Here is a 26812-nt window from a genome sequence, read left to right as displayed (position 1 = left end):
TATAGTTAAAATTTTTAATTATTATAATAATTATAAAATATAAAAATGATTATTAACTATTAAAAATTGTAAAGAAAGTTTATATAAATATGATATTACAGGTTTATAGAAATGAATATGATATTAAAAAAATTAAGAATGAGATATTTTGTTTTTTAACAAAAAAAAAAATCATATTTGATTTATAATTATTTTAGTTTCTAATTTCTTATCATCATCGTCATCAGTATCCTGGTGCGCCGCTTTCCTTCGAAGACTCAACTCTCAACTATCAAGCTCAAGCCGGACGAAATGAAGCCATTGTCGCAGGACGCCGATACAGTAACTATTTCTGAGTTCTGACTCTCTCTCTCTCTCTCTCTCTCTCTCTCTCTCTCTCTCCGGCCTTCTTCTTCAAGCTCAAGCCGCTGCCGGCCGGCCTCCTTCTTCAAGGTCAAGGCGATGCCGTTCTCAGCCTCTCCAGTAAGCTATTTCAGACTTCTCAATGTGTTTCAGATTTCTGATTTGATTTCTGTTTAATTTCTGTTCCAGATGGTAGTGATTTCTGTTTCAGATTTTTTTCAAGCAATTAGAAGTTAATTACTGATTTCAGAATCATAATACGAAAACCAAATCAAACAATACTCTCTCCATTCCATACTATACTACTGAAAAATTCGATCAGGATCCAAAAAACTTGTAAATGAATCTCCCAATCAGTATATAAGAAGCCCCAAAATCAAACCCAACATGTATTAGAAACAATTATTCAAATCATGTATCGTAAAAAGTACTATTACTTATTAGAAACAATTTATAAAAGATCTAAAATTTCTAGGGACAATCTAGTAATTAATGTCATCACCAAACACTATTGGTTTCAAAATTGAAATACTTGACGTACTTTGCTATTTCTAGGGTTCCATGCATTTTATTGATATGATTATCAGGGCATACAAATAAAACTGTTATGTACCTGATTGCTTCCTGAAATTCTGTTGCATTGATTCTTGAATATTTTTAACTTTGCAATAGTTAGGTCTACATGTATCTTACTTATTATCATAAACAGAGTTAGGTCTATGTAAAACAATGAAGATACAAAGTGGGAAAATGGTGATGAATATCTATCTGCAGAAACAAAAATTCCCAACTTCTTTGATGCGTTTCCCTTTATGGAATCTTCATCTTCTCCAAAGATTCTCCCTTTGGTCAATGAAAAAAGATCCAGATCTTGAAGCAGCCTTAACAAGAAACCATAGATGGATCATAAACAACCAGATTAAAAACATAATCTTGCGATGTCCAGATCATGTAGCATCAGTTAATTACCTCCAAAAAAAGTTCAAAACTCTTGATCTTCAAGGAAAAGCCATGAATTGGCTTAAGAAATACCCCTGTTGCTTTGAAGTATACTTTGAAAACGATGAATACCATTGTCAACTTACTAAAAAGATGCTTTCTTTAATAGAAGAAGAAGAATTTATAAAAGATATGCAAGAATCTGTAGTCGTTGAAAGATTAGCAAAGTTGTTAATGATGATTTGTAATCATAGACTCAATGTCTCAAAGTTAAACGAGTTCAAAAGAAATTTAGGGTTACCAGATGATTATCTAATAAGAATCATACCAAAACATCTTGATATGTTTCGTATAGTCAATTATAGTGGAAGAAAAACATCCATGGAAATCGAACTCATGAAATGGAATCCAGAGTTGGCTGTTTCCTTTGTTGAGAAAACAGCTCAAGAAAATGGTTGGAATCCGTCATTCCAATGTTCATTACCTTTATCTTGGGTGAAATCATGGGAAAGATTTAACGAATTCAATTCCTCTCCTTACATTTCACCTTATGTGAAAGGAGAGTTTGAAAACGACAAGAGAATAATTGGTGTGATTCATGAGTTTTTGTCACTTACATTATGGAAGAAAGCATCGATTATGAAGTTAGGTCATTTGAAGAGGGAGTTGTGTTTACCTGAGAAGTTAAATGTTTTGCTTTTAAAGCATCCGGGAATATTCTATGTTTCAAATAAGTATCAAATTTATACGGTTGTGCTTAGAGAAGGGTATAAAGGGTCAGAACTTATCCACAAAGATCCGCTAGTTGTTGTGAAGGATAAATTTGGGGAATTGATGCAAGAGGGAGTTCATGAGTATAATAGGAGACACCATTTGTTGAATTTAGAAAAAAAGAGAAAGAAAGGAATGAATATGATAGAAACAAAAGTAGGGAAGAAGAAGGACTCTGTTGATGCTCATGAACTTTCTGATGAAGATGGTGATCTTGGTGGCATATTTGATCCTGAGGAAAGGAAACGTTTTTATAAAGTTCTGTTTGAAGACAAGGCTCCATGATTTTCTATATGAAGATATGTTGTCAATGCTCATATATAAAATTTTCTATGTAAAGGTATCTTATTTGAATTGAATTGTTAGAGGAGAGTAGTGGTTAATACTTACCTTCGTGTTAGTTTAGTTTTTTGAGGTGCCAAAATCCTTTTTACTATTTAGAAAAAAGTTCCACTCCTTAGTTTGAAGTTTCACTAAATAACATGTGCAAAATTTCGCACTTTAAGTAGCTTACAAAAAATTTTCCACTCTAAAATTTGAAATTTCACTAAGTAACGTGTATTATATAAATAGTATTAAATATCTAAGTGATATAGTTTGTTTAATGAAATTTCAAATCTTTAGATTATTTAGAGAAAACAATTACTATGACTACATGGTATGGAGGGCATTCTTACGCGTCAAAGCCGGTGTGGTGGACTTTCCCACGTGTGAACACCGCCCCAAGGGGCCGTAATCGTGTTGTGGTTTGGCTAGCTTCACAAACGTTCATGGAGAATATGATTGGTTGGCTCAAAACGGTCACAAAATGGACAATTGCTATACATGTTGATATATTAAAAAAATTATTTAATTGTTATATTTAAACCATACCACATTTCACATATTAATACCAACTATTTTATATACATTTCACACTATAAACACATCAGTTTCTTTTTATATCGTTATATTTTCTTTAAATTATTGATCCAAATCAAAATATCTCAACCACTACAAATATTTCAAACACTCGAATGATCCATATTCACATGTTGGTATTTACATGTAAATGTTAACATTCCTAGTTCAACAACAACCTCTATTCAACAACCATTTATACCCCCCAAACTACTTCCAACAACCTATACCACAACAATTTAATCATTCCCAATTTCAAGCTTTTCAATTATAACCTTCCCAACTTCAACAATTTCAAGTACAACCATCTCAACCCCAAACTCAAGTCCTATTTTCTCAATTCTGACCTATAAACCTTGACAATGACAACGACGAAAGGATCCAAGAAACTCAACCAACACCTAGAAGAAGACAAAAGAAAGGACATGGTAAAAAAAATACACGGGGTTGGACCAAAAAAGTGAAGGCGGTGTTAACGAAAGTTTGGATTTTCATATCGGAAGTAAGCTTGAAGAAAGCTTGGATTTTCACCCGTGGTTATATTTGATTGCTCGAACTCCAACATGATGGATTTGAAGTCTAAATTCAGTATGAGAAGCCAAAGATCTACTATCCTTCCGACTTCTTCCCTCCACCTGATCAATTAACAAAAACATTACATTAATACTCAACACAACAATATAAACCTGAATCAATCTAACTAGTTGCAGATAGTTGCAACACACATTCATAGGAAAATGATAAGGGAACAATATACTCATTTGAGGTTATTGTGTGAAAGAAACATAAATTGATCCAAAATGAATGAAAAATGTGGTGGTTTTCATAAATGAATGAAAATACGATGGCATCACTATGCATTTATATCCCCCTCCCCCTGATTGCCATTCATTTATATCCCCATCCCGCTCATTGTGCATGTTTTTTGAGGTTATTGAATGACACATTTATTTAAAGGCAGAAACTATTTTCATACATTCCTTTTCTACCACCATTCAACCATACATTCCTTTTCTACCACCATTCAACCATACCAAACGTGGCATAAATTTCTATTATCATTAAACACATTGCAGAAACAAAGATCAAAAGGCAAACTAAGTGGTCATTTGATAGGTGTTAATTGGGTGAGAGTTGATTGAGTTAGAAGCCGACTAAGTTAACTTCCGACTCAAACTTGTTGTTTGATTTTGCAGCTGACTGATAGTGCAAAATGACTATATTACCCTCAAACAATATCTGTGATAATGATTTCTTTATGATTTACCATTTAATTTATAACATTACATTTTTTTTATAAAAACATTCAATCTCTCATGTTCAAACAAACAAAACTTGATTATAATCTCTCCACTAATTATAAAACTTATAAAGCAAAATAGTTCATAGTATTCTTCACCAAACAATAAAAAAGAACAATCAATGGCATAGGTTTTTGAAAATTATAATGTAATAATATAAAAGCATATTCAAATAAACAAACGACAAAAAAAAACAAGGATTCCATTAATTATGAAAAGTAAGTCCCCCTAAACAATTAATCTCAAGCCTATGCACTTGTTGTTCCAGCAACCTTGCAACTTGGTTGCGGGGGCTTTGAATTTGATCTTTAATCTCACTACAAAAACAAAGAAAAACACAAAAATCAATTACATATTTTAGAAAAAGAACACTAAAATCATTATGTTTATGTGCAACTAAAGAACAAGCAGGAAACCTAATGGGAGTAGACTTCTCAAACCCCTGCACATGATTTATTACATATCTCTTCATTTTTGTCATTAATATAACCTTATATGGATCATCTTTTCCTAATAACTCTATATAAATAGGTCTTCCTTCTTTATCTATACCATGATACCCTTGAGGATAGCGTTCTAGAACTTCTTTCAAGCTCATTGAACTCAAAATCCGGAAAGATATTGTCAATACCAAATGCTTTTCTCCATTGAAGCATGTTAGCCCACATATGTTTTGATTTGTCAATATCAAAGTTCCTTGTTTTTAAGAACATGTATATAGAAGATTTTATCAATCTTACACATTCGATAAGTCCATAATCAATAGAGATTTGGATTTAATAATATTAGAACACATAAATCAACTATAGACAAATAATATTTACAAGTTACAACCTCTCTCTCTCTCTCTCTCTACATGTATAGTCTGATATTAAATTGGAAAGGATACCACTTTCAAAACATAAATTTATAGCAAATCTGTTTTCATAAAATCAGATTCATCAAAACAGAAAAAACGAAATCCCCTAATTGCATTTGGATGTAGCCTAGTTTTGATATCAATACTGCTCTAGCAGTTAAATTTGAATCACATTTGATCAAATCCAAACATAATCCGAATTCTTTGACTTAAATGATGACTTATGATCGAATTAGTCACCAACCATTCACGATTTCAAGCATTAAGAAAATCGATTTCAAGCACAAATTTCAGAAAATTGAGAAAGAACTTACCGAGGGGAGGGGAGACGATGGATGGGCGGGGGAAGGAGGGTGGAAAGCGTTGGCATTTGGCGAGTGGAGAAGGAAGAATGAGAAGATGCGTACTGAAAAAGAAGATACAATGAGAGGAATAAACGCAATGAGATGAATAGATGAAAATTGATGAGGAACGGTGGAGGATAAGCTTGTTAGAAAGGCGGAAACAGAAGGGAAAAGAGGGAAAATAAGAGTTATGTCTCAGTCAGCTATATATTTTTATAGGACCTTGTCAGCCATTTATTAGCCTTCTACTGACCGAGTAAGAGCAAAGACCTTGGTATCAAACGGCCTAACTCGGACCAAGTCAGATAAAAATTATGACCAGATTGGGTCAGAGAGAAATCAAACAACCCCTAAATCATCTGAGGATAGCATTTGATTTCTCCAGGAACTCCAACTTTTAGGATTCTACCCTCCACTTGATCTAATAACAAAAAAACCATTATAACCAAAAGTAATCAACTAGAACATAACTTTTATGTCCCTTCATAAAATTTACAGGGAACAAAAGACTCATTTTAACTTAAAGAAGAGGAGAAGTGTTGATTGTGTGAGAGAAAAAAGAGGGATAAAAAGATGTTAGATTCACTACTAGCCCAACCATGTTCTAACATAGAAGAACAATGGGGATTTTCTAAAGTCGATTGGTGATAGAAGGGATTGCCCATTGCCTTATATGCTAGCATCTAGTTTCTCTTTTTACCGATGATTGAGTTTGCATCCCAACAATCCTACCCTCAAACCCAAGTTCCACCCTTGGCCTCCCTTCAATGACTGTTCATCATATCCGATTCTTTTTCATACCGACGATACTCTTGTGACACACTCACCTGACCTGGGTCATCATGAAGAGTTCCGATACAAGGCTTCAGGATCAACTTCATTGCACTGGAAATTACTGGGGATTGCACCACCTGTGCCGACCACATGATCCGGGCTACGACCGTAGCTCTGATACCATTTGTTAGGATCACTATTAACCCAACCATGCTCAACATAAAAGAACAATGAGGTTCCATTTCTAAAACTAGTTGGTGATAGAAATGATTACCTATTGCCTTATATGCTAGCATCTAGTTTCTCTTTTTACCGATGTGAGATTGTGTTTGCACCCCAACAAAAGAAAAAAAAACAATATTGATTGATTGTGTAAGAGAAACAAGATGGATGAAAAAAGAGTAATGTTGTTTTCAAAGATTTTTTTTAAGAACAAAGGTCTATATGTGTTTTTTATTTGACAAAATTGCAAAAATGGTCCCTGTGATATGCATTTTTTTGGGGTTTTAGTCCAAACCATTGCTTTTTTGGAATCGTGGTCCTTTTGACCTAGTTTCGTTGCGTTTTTGGTCCATCGGAATAGTAAAATGACTGTAATACCCTTGGGGTATTTATTTTCCATTTTTCTTTCTTTCTTTTTAAATGTAATAGTACGATTTAAAAATAGTACTATTTTTTTTAAATTGTGAAGAATGTGGTTGTCGTTGCGTCTTTAATACGTACGCCTGATTGCCACAAAAACTTAAGCTCTTCCACTAACGGCCTAAGGAAAACATCTATGTCCTTTCCAGGCGCTTTAGGGCCGGGAATCAACAAGGCCAGCATAAATGATGACTCTTTAATACAAAGCCATGGTGGCAAATTGTATGTGGTGAGTACAATCGGCCACGTACTATGTGGATTACACACGTTACCAAATGGATTAAAGCCATCAGCTGCCAGCCCTAGGCGTACGCTGCGAGGTTCACTTGAGAAGTCAGGGTAATCTACATCAAATTTTTGCCAAGACTCTCCATCAATGGGATGACGCATCACACCATCTTCTGATTTCCCGGGACTATGCCCTATCGTATTTTTGGAAGTGTATCGTGAACAATACAAACAGTGTAGTCTAGGGGTCACTGGAAAGTACCGTAACACCTTATGAGCCACTTTCTTACCCTTGGTGTTTTTATCAATCCACCGACACTCTTTACAAACTGGACAAACTTGCAATGACTTGTATTCCTTCCAGAAGAGAAAACAATCATTTTTGCAGACATGTATTGACTCGTACCCCAAACCGAACTTCTTCAGTTTCTTTTCTGCTAAATAATATGAACGGTGAACCTTGTTGTCTGGTGGAAATGCCGAATGCAACAAATCAAGGAGTTGATCAAATGAACTATCAGTCTATTTGTTGTTAACCTTGATATGCATCAGCTTTGCTAAAAAATCAAGGAAAGAAAACGTGCAACCAGGATATAACTTGGTTTCGACTGCCTCTAACAATTGTTCAAAATCATCATCGACACCGCTACCCCCTATATTCGAGGTTCCTTTGTCGAGGTTTGTATCATTTTCTCTTGACTCCCACATAGCATTGTCAATAACATTAGCCATCTCGTTACTTGGCAATATGACATCTACAACTAGAGGGATTAAAGGTTCACCGTGATATATCCATGTTTTGTATGACTGACTGAAACCATATATACAAACATGACATCTCATTGCTTTCGGATCCATGAAGTAACGATTATCACATTTCTCACACGGACATCTGGTTTCACCTTTACAGTCTAGGTGTAACATGGATCTGTTGACAAAAGAGTCGAGTCCTAGCTGGAACTCGGGAGACTGACGATGTGGATTAGTAGTCCAACTTTTATCAAATAGACATGATGCAACTGAAACGTAATTCATAAAGTCGATGATTCAAAAAGAATCCCAACACAGGAACACATGAACAAATAACCAACATTAAGTCACTAAAAGTATGTTGCTATTAAGTTGGTTTTATAATTGATTTAATTTGATTTTATAAAGGTAACTTAATCCCGTTTTATATTAACTTAATTTTAAAACTAATTTAATTTGATTTTACAATTAATTTATTATTTTTTTATTGATTTTTATAAAATTAATTTAATTTTATTGTATAATTAAATTAAAATTAATAGAAGTGCGTTGCTATTAATAACCTAATTAAAGCTAAAGTTGTAATGACCAACATTAAGTTACTAAAAGTATGTTGCTATTAATTTGGTTTTATAATTAATTTAATTTGATTTTATAAAGGTAACTTAATTTGATTCTAAAGGTAAATTAATTTGATTTTCTAATTAATTTAATATTTTCTTTTTTGTTATTAGTTTAATTTTTTAAACTAATTTTATTTTATTTTGATATTAATATTAACTTGATTTTAAAACTAATTTAATTTGATTTTACAATTAATTTATTATTTTTTTAATGATTTTTTTAAAATTAATTTAATTTTATTCTATAGTTAAATTAAAATTACTAGAAGTACGTTGCTATTAATAACCTAATTAAAGCTAAAGTTGTAATGACCAACATTAAGTCACTAACAAAATTAAGCACTTTGAAACCATATACAATACATTACTAGAAGTAAGTTGCTGTTAATAACCTAATTACGCCAAATGTATACATCCAATTTGCATATTCCAATTTCATCCAATTTCGTACAATTAAGCTAAATGTATACAAATTTATACATCTAAATACAAAATCAAACAAATGTATAATCCAATTTCAATATCCAATTTCAATTTCATGCCAAATTTCATTTTTGAGCCAATGCGGTATAAACATAAATTAGAAAAACATACACAAAATGCATAAACACTTCCCACAAATCTGAAAAAACATATACAATCCAACAAAATGCACAAACACTTCATATCTTAAAATACAAAGATAATCACTCAATAACATTGAAAATTACTAACAGTTTATCATCCAAATGGAAACCAAAATAGAAAAATAATAGAAAATAGGAGGAATTCGACCTTGAATGTGAGCAATTTCGGGATTTAGCTCAAGGGTCGCCGGTTTTGGAGGTTTTGGGGGAAGGTGTGGTGGTCTTGTTGTGACAACTCAAAGTTTGTTCCGTTATATTACCTCGTTTCCTCTAACGGAATATGTCATTTTATAAAAAGTTCCGTCAATTTGGGGTCGTCAAATAAATAAATGTTTATTTATTTAATTATATTTCATGTAATTATTGTCATAACAAAATAAATACAACTCGTAAAATTTGTTTCCATTTAATGGGATAAAGTTATTTTATTACGACCATTTAACCCGGGTAAATAGTTTAAACCTCGTTAAGCTTTAGCATCGGGTAGTCGTATACCGGGTGCAACACCCGAGATTTATATATAGGGAGTTGAACACTTCATAGAAGCTTTTCTCTACTCTCTCTCTAGCTCATTTTCGCCTCAAAACCGCAAGTTTCCGCCTCCAAAACGTAAGATCTTCTACCCTAACTTGTTCTAAACATCATTTCTTGTTATAATAGCTCAAAAATCACACAAAATGGCCATCAAAAAGGAGTTTATGGCCTAAGAACCTCCTTAGGCCGTGAACCCCTAAAAAGATGCCAAAAGTCCCAAATTTCTCCCATTTGAGCTTAGAAACTAGTTGTAGATTTAACCTAGAAGTGTTTGAACCTCAAAACAACAATTTTTAGGGCATAAAAGAGGGTTTACGGCCCAAAGCACATGCTTAGGCCGTAAACACCCTCTAACCATGTAAAACAAGTCCAAAAACACTTCCAAACTACCCTTAGACTTAAGATATGGCTTAGGGACTTGCCATTTCGGACTTGGAACATTTAAACACATAAATTTGAGGGGTAAAATAGAGTTTACGGCCCAAGAATATGCTTATACCGTAAACTCCCCTAAATCATGCCAAATGACCCATTAAACCCCTAAAAAGCCTTATAACCTTTACTAGAATTTGTTAGAATTAAACCAAAGGCCTAGAAATCAAGGAATGGGGTGTACAAGAGTTTACTACCATAAACCCTAGGGTTTACGGCCGTAAACTCCCAAGGAGTGGCCTTTGGGCCGTAAACTCCGAGGGAGTATACTCTTGGACCCTTAAACACTCCTCCCATGAGTTTACGGCTGTAAACTCATGGGGGATGTGGCCTCCCAACCGTGAACTCACTTAGAGTGGGTTTTAGGAGAGTAAACTCCAAGTTAAGGCCATATACTCCTTCCTTTCAACCCAATAGTCTCCTAACATTCAACCGCAAGACCTTTACTCACATTAGGATGGCTATGTGTTTAATTTGAGCTTAAATCACTAATTACTTGTAAACATATGTATTCATATGTTATTAGGGTCATAAAGGGTGTACAAGTCCTTACTTGACACCAAACGCTCATCCGACACTCACACCCGATCTACTCATTTCAGTTGAGTTCATACCCCTTAATGAACCTTTTTACATGTTTTAGGGGGGGGGGGGATACAAGTATAAATTCTACAAGTTTTATTATTAAATCATATGTGATTCAAAAATTATCATCTACAAAAGGGATTTTCTACACTTTTAACTGCTTTCCAATAAAACTGTTTTAGTGGATTAACAAATGCATTTTAAGAATAAATTGTTATTAAACTGCTTTTAAAACTATGTTTAAATTACTTTTCTTTTTAAAATATCTCTACACTAATATATTTATATAAGTAAGACTTGAAGGACTTAGGACTGATAGCTCGCCTTATTTCATGTTCTTGTTTGATGTGGTCCTAAGGTATCTGTTATCCGTCCGACTGTCATTGATTTCTTAGTTATATATCATATATATTAGTGTTAGATATGAAAGTCTTCATCCCATACAATACCTTTGTTATTCAAAGGCCGAAAATCATACACTCTACTTAGCTATAATAGGTATAGCTAAGACTACTAGTAGTTACCTCTACTACTGCTATACACACTATACCGGCTATTACGACAAGTTAATACACGTATAAGAGAACACTCTAAGAACTATACAAAAGACTATTATACTATAATACCGAAGAATACACGAATCCAGAGTATAACACACTATCCCTCTAAAAGACACTGTACTACGCTTACACTATGTGACTAGGGCTTTCCGGATGGAAGGCATCACTACACATATAAATCTATACGGGACAGACACTATTACATCCTGACTGCTAGCTACAGTCCGAGCCGACTAGGCTCAGGGGTGGCACTACATCATTACACTACGCATGACCGGGAAGGTCATCGGGTTCTCTATTATCACTTCGGTCTGGTCACCTGAAGGGTTATACCTTTAACCAACATAATACACTAAGATTTAAGTCTAAGCTAACATCCCGAAGTAAGTAAATATCTATTACTAATGGAAGTTTTGCACCACCACTACTGTTAACAGGCATAACTTTTCTTCACCTATGTTACTTACATGAGATTTATTACTGTACTTTTACAACTGAAGGTTTTCAATGATAATTCTTATACCCAACTCAAGGGATTTGACTTACAAAGTACTTTTCTGGAAAATATAGGATTTTCTAGGCATTCCTACTACTTATAAACATAAATTTCAGTTTAATTCTATAAACTGAAAACACTTTTATACAACAAAGACACTAAATTCTTATGAACTCACCAGCTTTATGTTGATACTCGTTTTCAAAATAACTTGTATCCTCAGGTCAAAGATAAACAGGTACAGGTGCAACATTTTTGGAGAAGATGGAGCATACAAGACTCATCTCTTATTTTTGATATATTTTTGGTGTCTATTGAAACTTTACAGAACATGCTTGTAATTAAACTCACCATGTAAATGAAATGGTTGTTGTCTCTTGTTTTTACTATTATGCAATTGTTATGATACTGTACATGACGTCCTCCACCACGGAACGTATTCCGCTGTTATCGGTTTTGGGGTGTGACACTTATGGCGGCAGAAGGGGCTAGGACCGATTTTTACCTTCGTCCTCCACCTAGTCGACTTGTCCAAATGGTGGAAGTGCGAAGCAGGAACAGAAACGAGAGAGAATAGAAATGACAGAAGGAAACGAGAGAGAATAGAAAAATGGCGCAGAAAAGGAAGCTGTAAGGGGTTAGCTGTAAGGAGTATTAGCGGCGACAAGAGGTATTAGCGGCGACAATAGGGCAATAGCGGCGACACCTTGGAGGGAAAAGTTAGCATGTTTTCGCTTTCCTCTACAACCCTTCGATCGGAAACAAATCGGACGGATGGGGGTAATTTGACGCGGATCGCTGTTTACATGTCGCCGCTATTGCCTTATGTCGCCGCTAAAAAGGTCGCCGGTAATACCAACATTTCTTGTAGTGAACCTTAGGGATCAAAACCAAAAGAAAACGATATACTAAGACCACGAAAAATCAACAAAAATCTTATTTGGAGCATATCTATAGAAACACAATAAAAGTGGGACCAAATTTGTAATATTATCTTAAAAGTTACTAAGGAATCAACCTACCAATTTTTCTTTCAAAATGCGTGGCTGACAAAACTTATTTAAAATGTTGTATAAATTTAAAAATTAACAAAACCTTTACTATTATATTTAAAAAGATCGACCATAATATTATTTATAGTCTAGAAAGTTCTGTCTAAACAGCACAAAAGCAAATGGCTAGCTGCTTGACATTATTTATAATCTATAAAGTCATAAATAATTCATCAATGAATCAGTAATATTGATATAATATCTATAATAATACGATTCTAAAAAGGTTATTTATTGATAATTAATATTGATATAATATTTATAATAATACGATTCTAAAAAGGTTATTTATTTATGCATATACTTACTCAATCTGTTACTGCCATATATAATGAAGGTGTCTCAATACGAGTGTGATAGACTCATCACTCATCAATGGCACCCATGAAAACCTCATTTATCTTGCTAGTTTTTGGTCTCATCACAATAGATGCATTTCCAATTACAAAGCCAGAAAACAAGGTTTGTCTAGTAAGATGGACCATGTATATCATCGATGGGATTGGTGCTCCTATCGATGTTCATATACAATCAAGTGATGATGATCTTGGAGTTCGCACACTTGCACCCGGATCAAATTTTAACTGGACTTTTTGTGTTAATTGGAATTCATCTACTTTGTTCTACGCTCATTTCTACTGGAATTCTAAAGAAATGTTTTTTAATGTTTTTAGTATGTCGATTAGTAAAAGCTATTGCAGGAATGGTAAGTTTTTTAAACCACAACAATGTTTTTGGTTAGTTAGAGAAGATGGGTTTTATTTGTCTCAGCTAAATAATCCATTTCCACAAGGATGGATAAAGGTACATGATTGGTCTTCTTGACTAATTTGTTTTTTTAGTTGATGTATTCAAATATTTTAATAAATAAATAAAATTAGTTTCGTATAATTCTATGTTTCTAGTTATTGAATGCATGAGTGAGAATCTAATCCTAAGAATGAGAATACAAACTTCCTTTGTGAGGTTCGTAGCTACATATCCTTGGATCATGTGAGCTATTTATTGTGATTCATTGGAATAAGTCGTAATCGGATTCGGCACATAACCAATTCATTGTTTATGTATTCAACATGCTTTCACTGATCCATAGATATTACACGGTATCAAATGGTATAAAACGAGTATGCATAGGATGTGGACGAGTCATTTACATCAATGCTTTAAAAATTGGTTTTGTGGTTGAACAGGAATGGTGAACGGCTTTCGGTTTAATTTTTATAATTTTCATCTTTTTTTTTTTATTTTTTTATTTCTTTTTTTTAATTTTCCTACACACACATACATACATACATAAATCAAAATTTTGACGTCTATAAGTTAAAACATTAAAAATACACATAAGTCAACTTGTAGATCAATCCAAATACATTAAAACCACATAACCATAAGTTTTACATCAATTCATATATATCAAAAAGAAAATAAAGTATAATACCAAAACAAAATATATTTTAGTTGAGTACAAACGCATCAAAAAACTTTATAACATTTACAATGTGTTTTTATTTAATGAAATCTAAACAATGTGAAAAAGACCACCAAAATTTGTTATGTAAAATGCTTTATTTTTATGTTTGTTTATTCAATTTAACCGGTTCATGCGGGTTTTTATAAAAACTGGCTGGTTCTTTCCGATTCAGAAATAGACATAAAACTGGTGCTAGTTGAACCGCTCTCTTACTCAGTTTTCGGTCCAATTTGTTCGACGGGTCGGTTCAAATGGGTTTTTAAAACATTTATTTACATCCATATGACTTGGTACAACCTATTTCATCTACTATGCAAATTTTTGTGTCAATTTTTGTTTTTTATCCATTGGACATGGGTTATATATATATATATATATATATATATATATATATATATATATATATATATATATATTGTTGAAGTAATTCTAATATGTTTACGTTATTATTCTGTAATGAATGATGTATATGTATATTGTTGAAGTAATTCCAATATGAATAATAACTTTTGATTATTCATATATTCATTAGAATGTTATTATTCTATTATTAGTTCATGTATATGTATTTTTGTAGTAAATTCTAATTTTTCTTTTAACTTGTAACTATTTATTTATTCATTGCTGAATAATGACATAAAATTGTGAATACAAAATTCATTGTCGAATAATAACATAAAATAATGTTTTTACGTTCTCACACTATTTGATGTTTTTATTTGAACTATCCTCTCTCTCTCTCTCTCTCTATATATATATATATATATATATATAAGTTCAACTCATAGAACCATATTTATAAGCATAAGATTAGTATATATGGATGGATTAGATTAATAAATATGCACAATAAAAGTGTAGACCCTTGTATAGAATCAAATACAATGAAGGTATAATATGTTCTTTCAAATAAGTCAAACTTTTAAACACCTAAATAAAATAAACTTGAAGGGGATAAATTAGAGTCGATTAATTTAATGTTTACCCAATATAAGAATCGATAGAGACTAGAGACAAAAAGAAGATAAAACAAAGAAAACACTATGTGCATCTATAGTGTTCATGCGATCAGAAGGAGAACAAAACGGAGCCAAATCTGGCCTCCTCGCCGACGATCATTGCCACCTACTAATGCGTTCCGTTTTGATCATTACCACCATTATTTGTGTATGAAGGCCACTGATTGCATCCCTCCGACAAGCATCCACTATGGGTTAGTATTAGCCTTCCAAAGCCGGTTTGATATTTTTTTCGTTTTCAGGTTATTTATGTTGAATTAGGATTCTAAGTCCATAACTATATTTGGTATGTACTTAAATTGATAGTAGCGTAGTCCTTTTGGGTTACCCTCAAACCTAGCAATTAGACATGATGATTTTGGAGAGAGAGAGAGAGAGAGAGTGTGTGTGTGTGTGTGTGTGAGTGAGATAGGTTAATTTATTATTTGAGTAATAAATTGAGATAATTGATTTATTAATATATTATGACAACAATATATTAATTAGAAATCATATTATTTAACTAATAATTAATTAGAAATTAATTGGAATTAATTAGATTAATTAAAAGTGTAGGGTCTGTGTGATTATTTATTGAAAGTTGAGGAAAGAAGCCCAATGACCTCATTGGATGAGGCGGGCGAAAATCACTTGGGCAAGCCCAATAAGTTTTCTTCCAAGCCCCTTGAATGAGGGGAATTGACTGCTTGGTCACGAAGCAAAGGGATTTCGGGTTTCCTCCTTAAACCCTATGTAGCACCCGGTTCCTGGTATGTATTTCATTCAAGTATTTTTCATAATTTGGACTAAGACTTGGTGAGTTGATGGCCCAACTTGTCGAGTAGTAGCGGTTTGGGACCCGGGGGTTAAGTGGCGGACTCGTCGAGTCGACGACAAGACTCGACGAGCAGACTCTGGCTGGGCAAAACCCTAATCTGAGGGTTTGCACCCTATTTAAACAACCTTATACAACCTCCATCTCCCCTTTATAGTCCTAGAAAACTCCATTTAGAACCCTAATCGTGTTGTGAAGATCTAAAGGCCTTTTTAGTGATTCTTAGTGGTTTGTGGTGGCAAGAAGGAAAGGAAAAGCTTAAGGAAACAAGAGTTTGGTCAGAGGAGTCAAGCTTGTGCATCATCTACAGCCCTTGGAAGGTATAAAGTCGACACCTTGCTCCTTCTTGCATTAGATCCCTTTTGGGGAGATTTAGGGCTTTTATAAGCCATTCTTGGTGACCAACCATGATTGCAAGCATGGTTGGGGGTTGAGGCTTCAGATCCAGGCTCCTTAAGGAGTTAGAAGGCAGAAAGGGACTGCCCTTGCACCCATGGAAAGCCCCATGCAACTTAAGAGCTTCTTTTAGGGTCTTTTTAGCTCATAGTCCCATGCATGCACGTAAAGTTCATAACTTTACGTGCTAGATCGATCTTAGGAGCCTAGATCTATCTTTTAGACAAGTGTTGTACATTAGAAATCGAGAAATGAGACTTGGACAACCTCGACTCGGTGAGTTGTTCTTGGGACTCGGCGAGTCCGAGGCTTGACTTCCCTTTTCTGTTAGGGTTCAAAGGAACCCAATTGAGCGTTAGAAGGGTTATAGAGGGTCCAAGGGAGTGGCCCAACCTATTGGACTTAACCATAGACCTGGAGTTCATAGGACTCGACGAGTGCATGAGTAGACTTGGCGAGTCCAAGGCAATCTCCCAACTTTTAAGGTGAACTCAACGAGTTGTTCATACAACTCGGCGAGTCAAGGACAGGACTTGTTTGTAGGACAAGTATGAACTCGAAGAGTTGTTCATATAACTCGGCGAGTCGGATGAGGGTTCATTCGAGGTTGTTTTAGAAGGAGAACTCGTCGAGTCATTGCTAAACTCGACGAGTAGATGCGTAAAGAAGGATAGATGAAGGATAGGGACTCAACGAGTTGGAGGCCCAACTCGGCGAGTCAGGTCAACTAGAAGTTGAATTTGACCTTGACTTTGACTTGGCCAGGGGTAAAATAGTCATTTTACCCTAAAAGCAGTTATCAGTGTCTGACTAAGTGTTTTATGGGAATTATAGCCGGAGGACCGCCGGAGCAGCAGTTAGACATCTGCAGATCAGCTTTTTAGCAGTCAGCCTTACGAGGCGAGTTACCTTCTAGTAGCGGTGGGTCTACGACCACAATGTCGGCCCACCAGTAGGAGTTGTATGTTAGATGATTGTCTTTGTGATATCATCTAGGTTTGCTATGACCTGATATGTTATATGTTGGCATGATATGTTATATGTGATAGTAGTAAAGTTCGGTTGTTAGGACCGAAGGGTAGGTCATGCACCCCAAATATGCCTGACAATATGTGATGATATGTTTACATGATGGCATGATATGTTATATGTGATAGTGGTAGTAGGATGGGAATAATCCCCAAGATCGGTTGTTAGGACCGAAGGGTAATTCGGACACCCCAAATATGTTTGATAGTATGTTTATGTTATGATATATGTGATGGTAGCAGTAGGGGGTGGAATAGTCCCCGAGGTTCGGTTGTTAGGACCGATGGGTAGGTCAGCACCCTAGAATGGCTTGACATGGGTAGGTCAGCTCCCCAGAATGGGTAGGTCAGCACCCCAGAATGGCTTGACGTGGGTAGGTCAGCACCCCAGAATGGCTTGACGTGGATAGGTCAGCACCCCAGAATGGCTTGACATGAGTAGTTCGGCACCCCAGAATGGCCGTACCGGGTAGGTCGGGCACCCCAGAATTGCCTGGCAGTATGTATGCTATATGAGTGTATGGTATGTGGTAGGGTGGGGGAACTCACTAAGCTTTGTGCTTACATTTTTCAGTTTGGTTTCAGGTGCCTTTTCAGCGAAGGGAGAGCCGACGCGGTAGCTGCACATCATACACACATTGGATTCTGCCTCATGAGATATCTTGGGATTGTACTCTGACATTGTTACTACTTTTATGATATGATTTTCAGACATGAGTTTATGGTTTTATGAAATGATATGACATGGTGATGTTTTATTATAAATGTTTTCTAAATCGTTATATCAAAATTGAAATTTTTGGACTCGGTATTTGGGACGTTACACCCTAGCTTTGGGACTAAGCTACCTCAGCTATATAAAGGGCCATACCCCTTCACAAAATTCGGCACTCCTTACCTTGAGAAGCTTTAGCCGAAATTCTCACTTCCTTCTCCTATCATCCTCTTGCTTGTGTTGTGGGTGTGATTCCATTAGAGTCACGATAATTGTGGTGCTTGCTTCCAAGAGATTAACAAGAAGGTTTCTTTGTTATTTGCTACAATAACAATCAAGGTATTTAATTCCTAACCCTATTTGGTATATTTCGAAAATAGCCTAGGTTTCTTGGGGTTTCTTTTTGATGTTCATAGTTACAGATACACTAGAGAAAACATAGATCTTTATTAGGGTTGCATGCACACTTAAAAGTTTAAGTTTATTTGTTTTGCATAAAACCCATAAGTGGTATCAGAGTTTTGCTTGTTTTCTATTGAATGGTTATAATTGTTGAATCGATCAAATTAGGTGTAACGCCCGTAGATCCGGGCTAGTCAATTTAGAGACGATAAGCATCAAAAATGACTTTTTGATGGAAGATTATTTAGAAGGATTAATCTTAACCAAGTTTTAGTATATGTCACAAGGTTTCCGTGCATATAAAGAACGCCAAAATCCGAGTTATAACGAAGAAGTTATGACCTGTCAAAGTTTCGCGACAGAACCGACATGACCCAGCGCGACCCAGTGCGACGTAAATAGTGAATTTAAGTTAGATAGATATCTATCTTTAGTGATCTAAACGAGAGTCGAAGATGTCTTCGATAGTAGTCCAACGATAAAAAGACAGACGAAAACGGAGTTCAGATGAAGGAGTTATGAATTTCGAACGGAGTTTTCCTGTCCCGACCTACTAAAAATAATATATAAGTAATATAATTATAATATATTAAAAATAAAGTCAAAATTAGCCAATGGAGTCTAAACTAGATTTGTAGAGCATAATCTCACCTTCGCGTCGATATAAAGAATGTCGAAAACGGAGTTCGTATGCGAAAGTTATGAATTTCTGAAGTTCGGGGCGCGAACCCCAAAGCTGTGTCAGAGACCACGACGTGGCAAGCAGTGCCACGACGTGGCAAGTCTTTTGACACCTTTGGGAGTCCCCCAGACGCAGCTTGCGATGATGCATGCAGTGACGACCAAGCCCACGACGTGGAAAAAGGTGCCACGACGTGGCAAGGGCCAGTTTTGCCCTATAAATAGATTTGAAGGGCCAGCCGAGTTTGGTTGCTCATTCTCTCATCTCTCACCCATATTACCTCGATTTACGTGCAAATAAGTACCCCCAAAGCCCCGATATCATCCCGAGACCCGAAGCAAGTCCCGAAGCCCGAAGATCCCGAGAAGAAAAAAAGTTTCCGAGCCGAAGCTCTGCCCGCGAGAAACCCGGTGTGTGAAGTGATCCCGTTTTCACCAAAGAATACTACCATTGCAAGCCGTAGTGTTGTCCGATCATCTTCTGATCAAGTGAGTGTGTGGTCACTTTCTTCTAACACATAAATAATAATTATTTGCTATGAAATACGTGCTATGTGTTTATATATTGTTGTTTATTTGAGATGTTGGTGGAATGCATGAACTATATAGGTTTTAATGAGTTAAATTGTATATGTATTTTGTAACTACAAATATGTTGGGTAGGACATGGGTAGATGAGATCCATGAGTATGGATCAGATCAAGAGATTAGTTTAGATCCGTGAGTAGGGATCAGATCAAGAGGCTAGTTTTAGATCCGTGAGTATGGATTAGACCAAGAGGTTAGTTTTAGATCTGAGAGTATGGATCAGGTAAAGAGGTAAAACTTGTTATTAGTCCGGGAGTATGGATTAAGACTAAGTTAATTGTCCCTAGTCCGGGAGTATGGATTGGGCACAGTTATTGATCCGGGAGTATGGATCAAACCAAGATTAAGGTATAGTTAATCGTCCCTAGTCCGGGAGTATGGATTGGGCACAGTTTTAGATCCGGGAGTATGGATCAGACCAATAGGTAAACTTGTTATTAATCCGGGAGTATGGATTAAGACATAGTTAATTGTCCCTAGTCTGGGAGTATGGATTGGGCACAGTTTTAGATCCGGGAGTATGGATCAGACCAAGAGATTAGTTTAGATCCAGGAGTATGGATTAGACCAAGAGGTTAGTTTTAGGTCCGAGAGTATGGATTAGGTGGAGATATTAGTTTAGATCCGTGAGTAGGGATCAGATAAAGAGGAAAAGTTTAGATACGAGAGTTTAGATCGTGGCATTGTGAGGATCGATGGGGTGGGATAAGAGTTGCTTTTTATATGGTGAAATTATATAATTTTGGATGTTCTATATATATTTATATGATATAACATTGTGGGATGAAAACCATATATGCTCACCAGGCTCCCAAGCCTGACCCACTCCGTTTCCTTTGTATCACAGGTATCGATACGAAGATATATTTCACGGAGAGATTAAAGGAGATGTAAAATCTTTAGTGTAAATAATATAAGTTCTGTTTATGCTTATGTGTCTGTATCGGAACATGACATCCCGAGATTTTGTTATATAATGAAAATACATTTCTTTAAAGAAATGTTTTGATAAATCTTTATCATATTTTGGGAACAAATTCCGCAACTGTTTTCTTTAAAAGATTACTCTGATTTTAAAAACAAAGCATAAACAAATCGGTCTTTTCTGGCCGTGAAATTGGGGATGTCACATTAGGGTTTATGACAATTAAGCCCTTTAGGCTAAGGATTTCGAATTTAGGGTTCTTGGACCCTAAGTTTCGAAATTTATGGTAAGGGATGAAACCCTTACCTTGCCTCCCAATTTTTCGTTTTTGGCTAGGGTTTTAAGAAACCTAGCTTCCATCCTCCTTGTTTTCGAAAATATGGGCTAGGGTTTGGAAACCCTAGCCTTCCTCCCCAAGATTTCGAATTAGGCAACGATTTTAAAGGTTTCCTTATTTGATAATTGTTAGTTTATATGATTAAAAGGAATAATTACAATTTTGGAATCCTTAATTGATTTAATTGATTTAATTGTTAATAATTAAATCATTTATTTTAAGTTTAATTAATTGAACATCAATTTCGAAATTTAAAATATAAACCCTAGTATTTTGAAAAGTTTAAAATACACCTTATACTATATGTAAAATTAAATGTTTAATAATTACTATATATATATATATATATATATATATATATATATATATATAAGAATAAGTTAGTCGAACCGCTAGTACGCCTCATTCACGAAGCCATGATATAAAGAGGGTATAAGGAAGCGGCCTATAAAATGGCTGTTGAATGGATGTCCACTCTCACCCACTGCTCTCATGTATGGTGGAGGGTCGTTAGCCAAACGTGTTTGATAGAACAAATAACTCTCATTAAAATTATAATGCTATTAAAAGTAAGTAAACATTTTATTAAATCTCAATCTTAGTTACTTTAGGAAAAATGTGAATTTGTATGCTAACTCATGCAATTGCACATTACACTTTATAGGTCGTTAATGGAGTGTTTGTGGTTAACCGACACATTAATGGGGGACTAATAAAGAATGGTAGTGGGTGTCTTGAAAAATATCATTGATTAATGGAGCATGTGTGGCTAACTGACATATTAAAAGGAGATGATAAATGACATCGGGAGTACCAAGTTAATTTGCATGGTTATTCACATCTTGTTTGTTCGGGATCCTCTTCGATCCATCCACCATTTCCCTGGTTAGGGAAATAGGGGTCTCCGGGCATGTGAAATCCTGCCATGATGTCTATGCGAGAATGGAGATATGAGAAATACATGAAAAACGTAAGTGTATGATCATGTGGCATTCTAAAATACTCCTATAGTATTTTAATCTTTATGTTTGATTCAAGGGTTTTAGGATTGGTAACTTTTAGATTCGTTACCCACCGCGACCATTCATAAACACATGTTGGTTATATCTCGTATAAATATAATTGATCAGACTATATTTATCCCATATATGATTACATAACCGCCCAAGCTTAATCGTAGTGTTTAACTTATCTAAATATATTTATATGTTTTCTTATTACGACACCGACCTAGTATGTATGCATGTATATATACTCTTATAAAAAAATACTTATATTTTAAAAGTATACTTTTAGTCAGAGTGTTTTAGCCCTATTGTATTTATAGTTGTATATCTTACATGGTTTTATATACTTAGTTCACTATAAACAATGCTCTGATATCAGTCTGTCATACCCCCAAACCAAAAACGACAGAAACGTCTGGGGGCGGATAACTTCATGTACAATATCATAACAATTGAATAATAGAGATCAAAGCATTACAACCATTACATTGACGAAGAATATGATTACATTGTACTAAAAACATTATTTACATGATATGAAATGCATGTTACAAAAATGAATAGTGTGATGACACAACGTCCCATTCACCAAAAACTCTTGAGGTTACATATTTACTAGTTTCCTAAGAATACAAGTGATTTTGAAAAGTGTCAACAATTAAGTTGGTGAGTTCATAAACGTTTTTTTATTCGAAGGAGTTTGTAACTGTTTCGTGTAAAAAGACAGTGTATACTTCTAGAAAATCCAATATTTTCTTATAAATGAACTATAAGTCTCAATCAAAAGACTAGAAATGTAGAAAGGCTGTACTGAAAAATAGTGTTATGTAATTTTATTAGACAAAATTGCAAGAATGGTCCCTGTGGTATGTCAAAACTAGCAACTTTGGTCCAAAATGGGTTTGGCTCGCAAGGATGGTCCAATAGTTTCGTTTTGTTGCGAGTTTGGTCCAATTTCCCATGAACTTTTTTAAAATGACGGATTTTCCCTTTATTATTTTATTTTCCATTTTTTCTTTTATTACAACAATTAAAAATAAAACAAAAACAATATATCCTCTCTCTCCCCCTCTCTCTCTCTCTCCACCGTATTCCCCCCAATAGTTTTTTTTTTCTTTTTACCCAAGAACAGTTCATCTTCTTCATCTCTTCCTTCTTAATCAAGATGGGTTTGTGCATACCAGATTCCGTTGTTATTGGATCTAATCTCCATGACTCCATCATCGCCTCTCAAAAACTCATAAAGCAGTGATGAAAACCCAGGAAATCGACTTCATGGATGTTTCTTAAAATTTCTAAAAAATATCAAGGGGTGAGTTTCTGAAAATCGACTCCATGGATGTTTCCAAGGTGGGGTTTTTTTGGATATCTAATCCATGTCACCGCCGCTCAGGACATCGTCAATGTATCTCCATCTGATGGCCTTCATCAACTGCCTAGCAGCCCCGTGAAGATCTGAAAGAGCACCGCCATAGTTGTCCTTTTCCGATTATCCCTCTCACCGTCGATCTAAAACCCTTGTCAGGGTTTCAAGGCCCTTCACCACCTCCTGAATCGATTATCCCTCTCACCGTTGATCTTAAACCCAAAAAGAAACCACCAGTCGCCATCACCACCTGCTCCATCTTGAAGAAAAGGTAAATTCTAACTCCTCCACCTTAGACAACAACCCTGCTTTCTTATCGTTGCTCAAAACTTCGAAGAACAGCCTAACCCCAAACCACTCCTTTTTCCAACTTTAATCATACTTGTTCACCTGCAATTCACATAATCATACTCGAATTCTAAATCAAAAGGCGAAAACAATTTGAATATAGTAGAAACATGCGATTGGGTATTTGGGGATTTAGGAATCAAGTAAAATGTGGGAGATCTGGGGGAGTTTGGTGAGGTTTTTGATGGATATGACGGATGGATTTGCAATATGGATTTTAATTTAATTACGTTTGAGAGAGAGAGAGAGAGATTTTATTTTTGTTTTATTTTTAATTGTTGTAATAAAAGAAAATTGGAAAATAAAATAATAAAGGGCAAATCCGTCATTTTAAAAAAGTTCATAGGAAATTGGACCAGACTCGCAACAAAACGAAACTATTGGACCATCCTTGTGAGCCAAACCCATTTTGGACCAAAGTTGCTAGTTTTGACATACCACATGGACTATTCTTGCAATTTTGTCTTTAATTATTATATAAAACTACTTGAATGCATGTTTATCCCGTAAACCAAATGTTTGTTAATACCCTATGTGAGTTATTATAACCATACTAATACGACTAGTGGCCTAAACGACGTTCTTCATGCGTCAGAATTGTTACGACATTTGTCACCCCAGACTTGTCGGTCTAACTGCAGCTAACAGTTTAGGTGCGGGGTTGTCAATTCCGTATAGATCTATACACAAGTGTCACGCTCTCCCTACAAGAGACTCTGGTTATAATTCAGGACTTTAGTGGGTACTTGATGGGTACAACGAAGTAGTGTCTCACAAGTCTATATCAACTGGTTTATGTCTATAGTGTTGAAAATTCGTTATCTTGTAAATAAATAATTATATCTTTAAAAATTATTTATTTCTTCTTAAATGATAGTGTAGTGTTTTTAACTCCCAAACTATACCAATTATAGTTTATCATTTATGTTTGTCAAAAATATTTATATAAACACATAGTAAATATTTAGTCTAGTTTCAAGTATAAGTTTAACATCATAATTTTGGGTTGTAACCCCACCAAACAATGAAATAACTAGAATGTACTCCTTTTCATTAGAAAAACTATATTTTGGTAAAAAGTTTCCAAAAACCTTATAGTTTTGCAAATCAAATTTTCTCATGATTTTCATAACCTAGAACAAGTTTTGTTTTTGTTAGTTTTGCACTTGAAACTAATACATCACAATTATTTGTACAAAAGCTAGTGATAACCACATCTTATGCAAATAATATCTTATATTTAACATAAAGATGAAAATATGTAAGTATTTGTGTGTTAAACAATTTTGACTTGTATTCCCCCCCCCCCCCCCTAAAACATGAAAAATCTTGAAAATGTGGGGGTATTAACTCACATTGAGTGGATTTGTGGGTTGCTTGAGAAGGTGGTGCGAAGATTTCTAAGCTTAACCACTTGAATGGGTTGATGAACTTCCTTGAAAAATATTATCCTAAGGGTTTTTAACACATTATAATATGTGTAGATAATATGAAACTAACATGAAAGTGTAACAAACCACTAGATCAACAAGGAAATCTTACCAAAAATCTAAGGATGAGCTTGGGAAGTTTTGAACTTGGAAGCTTGGTATTTGGTCTTGAGAGGAAATGAAAGTTAATAGAAAGTAAAAATGGAGAAATGGTGGAGTTTGGGGGAAGGAATTCAGCCTTAAGATGAGGTGGTAAATGATGGGATGTTTACTTTGATAACTGTTGGTTAATTACTTGGTTATTCGTTGGATATAATTGCATAGGAAAAGGGGAAAGCATCTAATCATAAAGTCAACACTCTTATCCACTTTATTCAGTCGAAAACCCCCTTGAAACTCCCTAATATAGCCGAAATCCTAAGTGATTTCAGCCTAGACCTGGTTTAATTTCGGCCTAGGTGGTCCTAGGCTTGTGATTTCGGTCCTAGACCCACTATAGCTTGTGTTTTCGGTTTTGAATCCTTCCTAGATTGTGATTTCGGTTTTGTAGTACTCACTAAAAGGTGATTTCGGCCTTAAGCAAACCGAAATCACTAGGGTGGTGGGGTCCTAGGCCTAAAACTATAAAGCAAGGTATTAATTTATGATTTATGTTCCAACTATTTGTTTTGTCTTGACATGTTATAGTTTGTTTTCTTTCAAGAGCTTGGTATAAATATGATTTCCAAGGTGTGTATATATATATATATATATATATATACACACACACACAACTAATGCCCTTTTGGCTTTCAAGAGTTTATTGCCACAAGGTTACATTGTAAATTCATTTATACACAGTACAATTTAGACCTTGCTTGACAAATTTTTTTTCCAGTTGTCACACAGTCGGAGCTCAGAAAAGTGATCTCCTAAAATATCCATACTTGCTTTATATGTTGTATTTGAATTGTTGTTATATGTGTTATAGTATGATATGCATGCTATAAGTTAGACTAAGGATCTAATTATGGTTGCATGCTAGAGTGCTTGCTTAGGAGAGATGCTTTTTTGTGTGATATATAAGATATTAGAGATGCATGATAGTGTGGATGCTAAGGATATTCAGGAACCGTGGGTTAGGATTTCCTGATCTTTATGATGCCTTATTGCATGTTAGTCTTTCTGCTCGAATGTTGCTTGCTTTGTGCTATGTGAAACATGTATTGATGTTAGTTAACTATCAAACGAATACGTTAAGTTGCATGCCACGAAGATTAATTAGTTTTAGAATGTTTGTTTCGCTCTATTGTACAACTCTTGTCTGAGTCCAACCGTTGTAGTGCATGATCTTGCAGTTGAAGGACTTTATAATCCTTGTTACATGTAATTATATTAAGATAGTTAGCTGACATTGGTAGAAGTTTATTTTGCAGCTAATAGTAGGGTGGGGTGAGTATTCCCAGTTTCCTTAGAAGAGTGATAAAGTGTGCTAGCGTGATCAGTTGCATATGAGGAAATGTAAGGTGAGAATCTAGGGAGTTTGTG

The 26812-nt window shown here is 35.0% G+C and overlaps 1 protein-coding gene across 1 annotated transcript; it reads left to right on the top strand.

The window, feature by feature from the left end:
- The first annotated feature begins 205 nt into the window (after positions 1-205).
- On the top strand, positions 206-2457 carry LOC111902024 (protein WHAT'S THIS FACTOR 1 homolog, chloroplastic). Its single transcript, XM_023897896.3, has 2 exons — positions 206-462; positions 1052-2457. The coding sequence occupies exon 2, from the start codon at positions 1072-1074 to the stop codon at positions 2335-2337; it is 1266 nt and encodes a 421-aa protein (XP_023753664.1). The 5' UTR covers positions 206-462; positions 1052-1071; the 3' UTR covers positions 2338-2457.
- The last annotated feature ends 24355 nt before the right edge of the window (positions 2458-26812 follow it).

Source organism: Lactuca sativa, chromosome 5 (genome assembly GCF_002870075.4).
Source record: "Lactuca sativa cultivar Salinas chromosome 5, Lsat_Salinas_v11, whole genome shotgun sequence".
In the NCBI taxonomy this organism is placed as follows: domain Eukaryota; kingdom Viridiplantae; phylum Streptophyta; class Magnoliopsida; order Asterales; family Asteraceae; genus Lactuca; species Lactuca sativa.
This window is presented reverse-complemented; position numbering and strand designations above follow the sequence as displayed.

Bases quoted from the DNA above. Each gene is read 5' to 3' on its own strand.
- LOC111902024 (XM_023897896.3), top strand. From the start codon at position 1,072: ATGAAGATACAAAGTGGGAAAATGGTGATGAATATCTATCTGCAGAAA.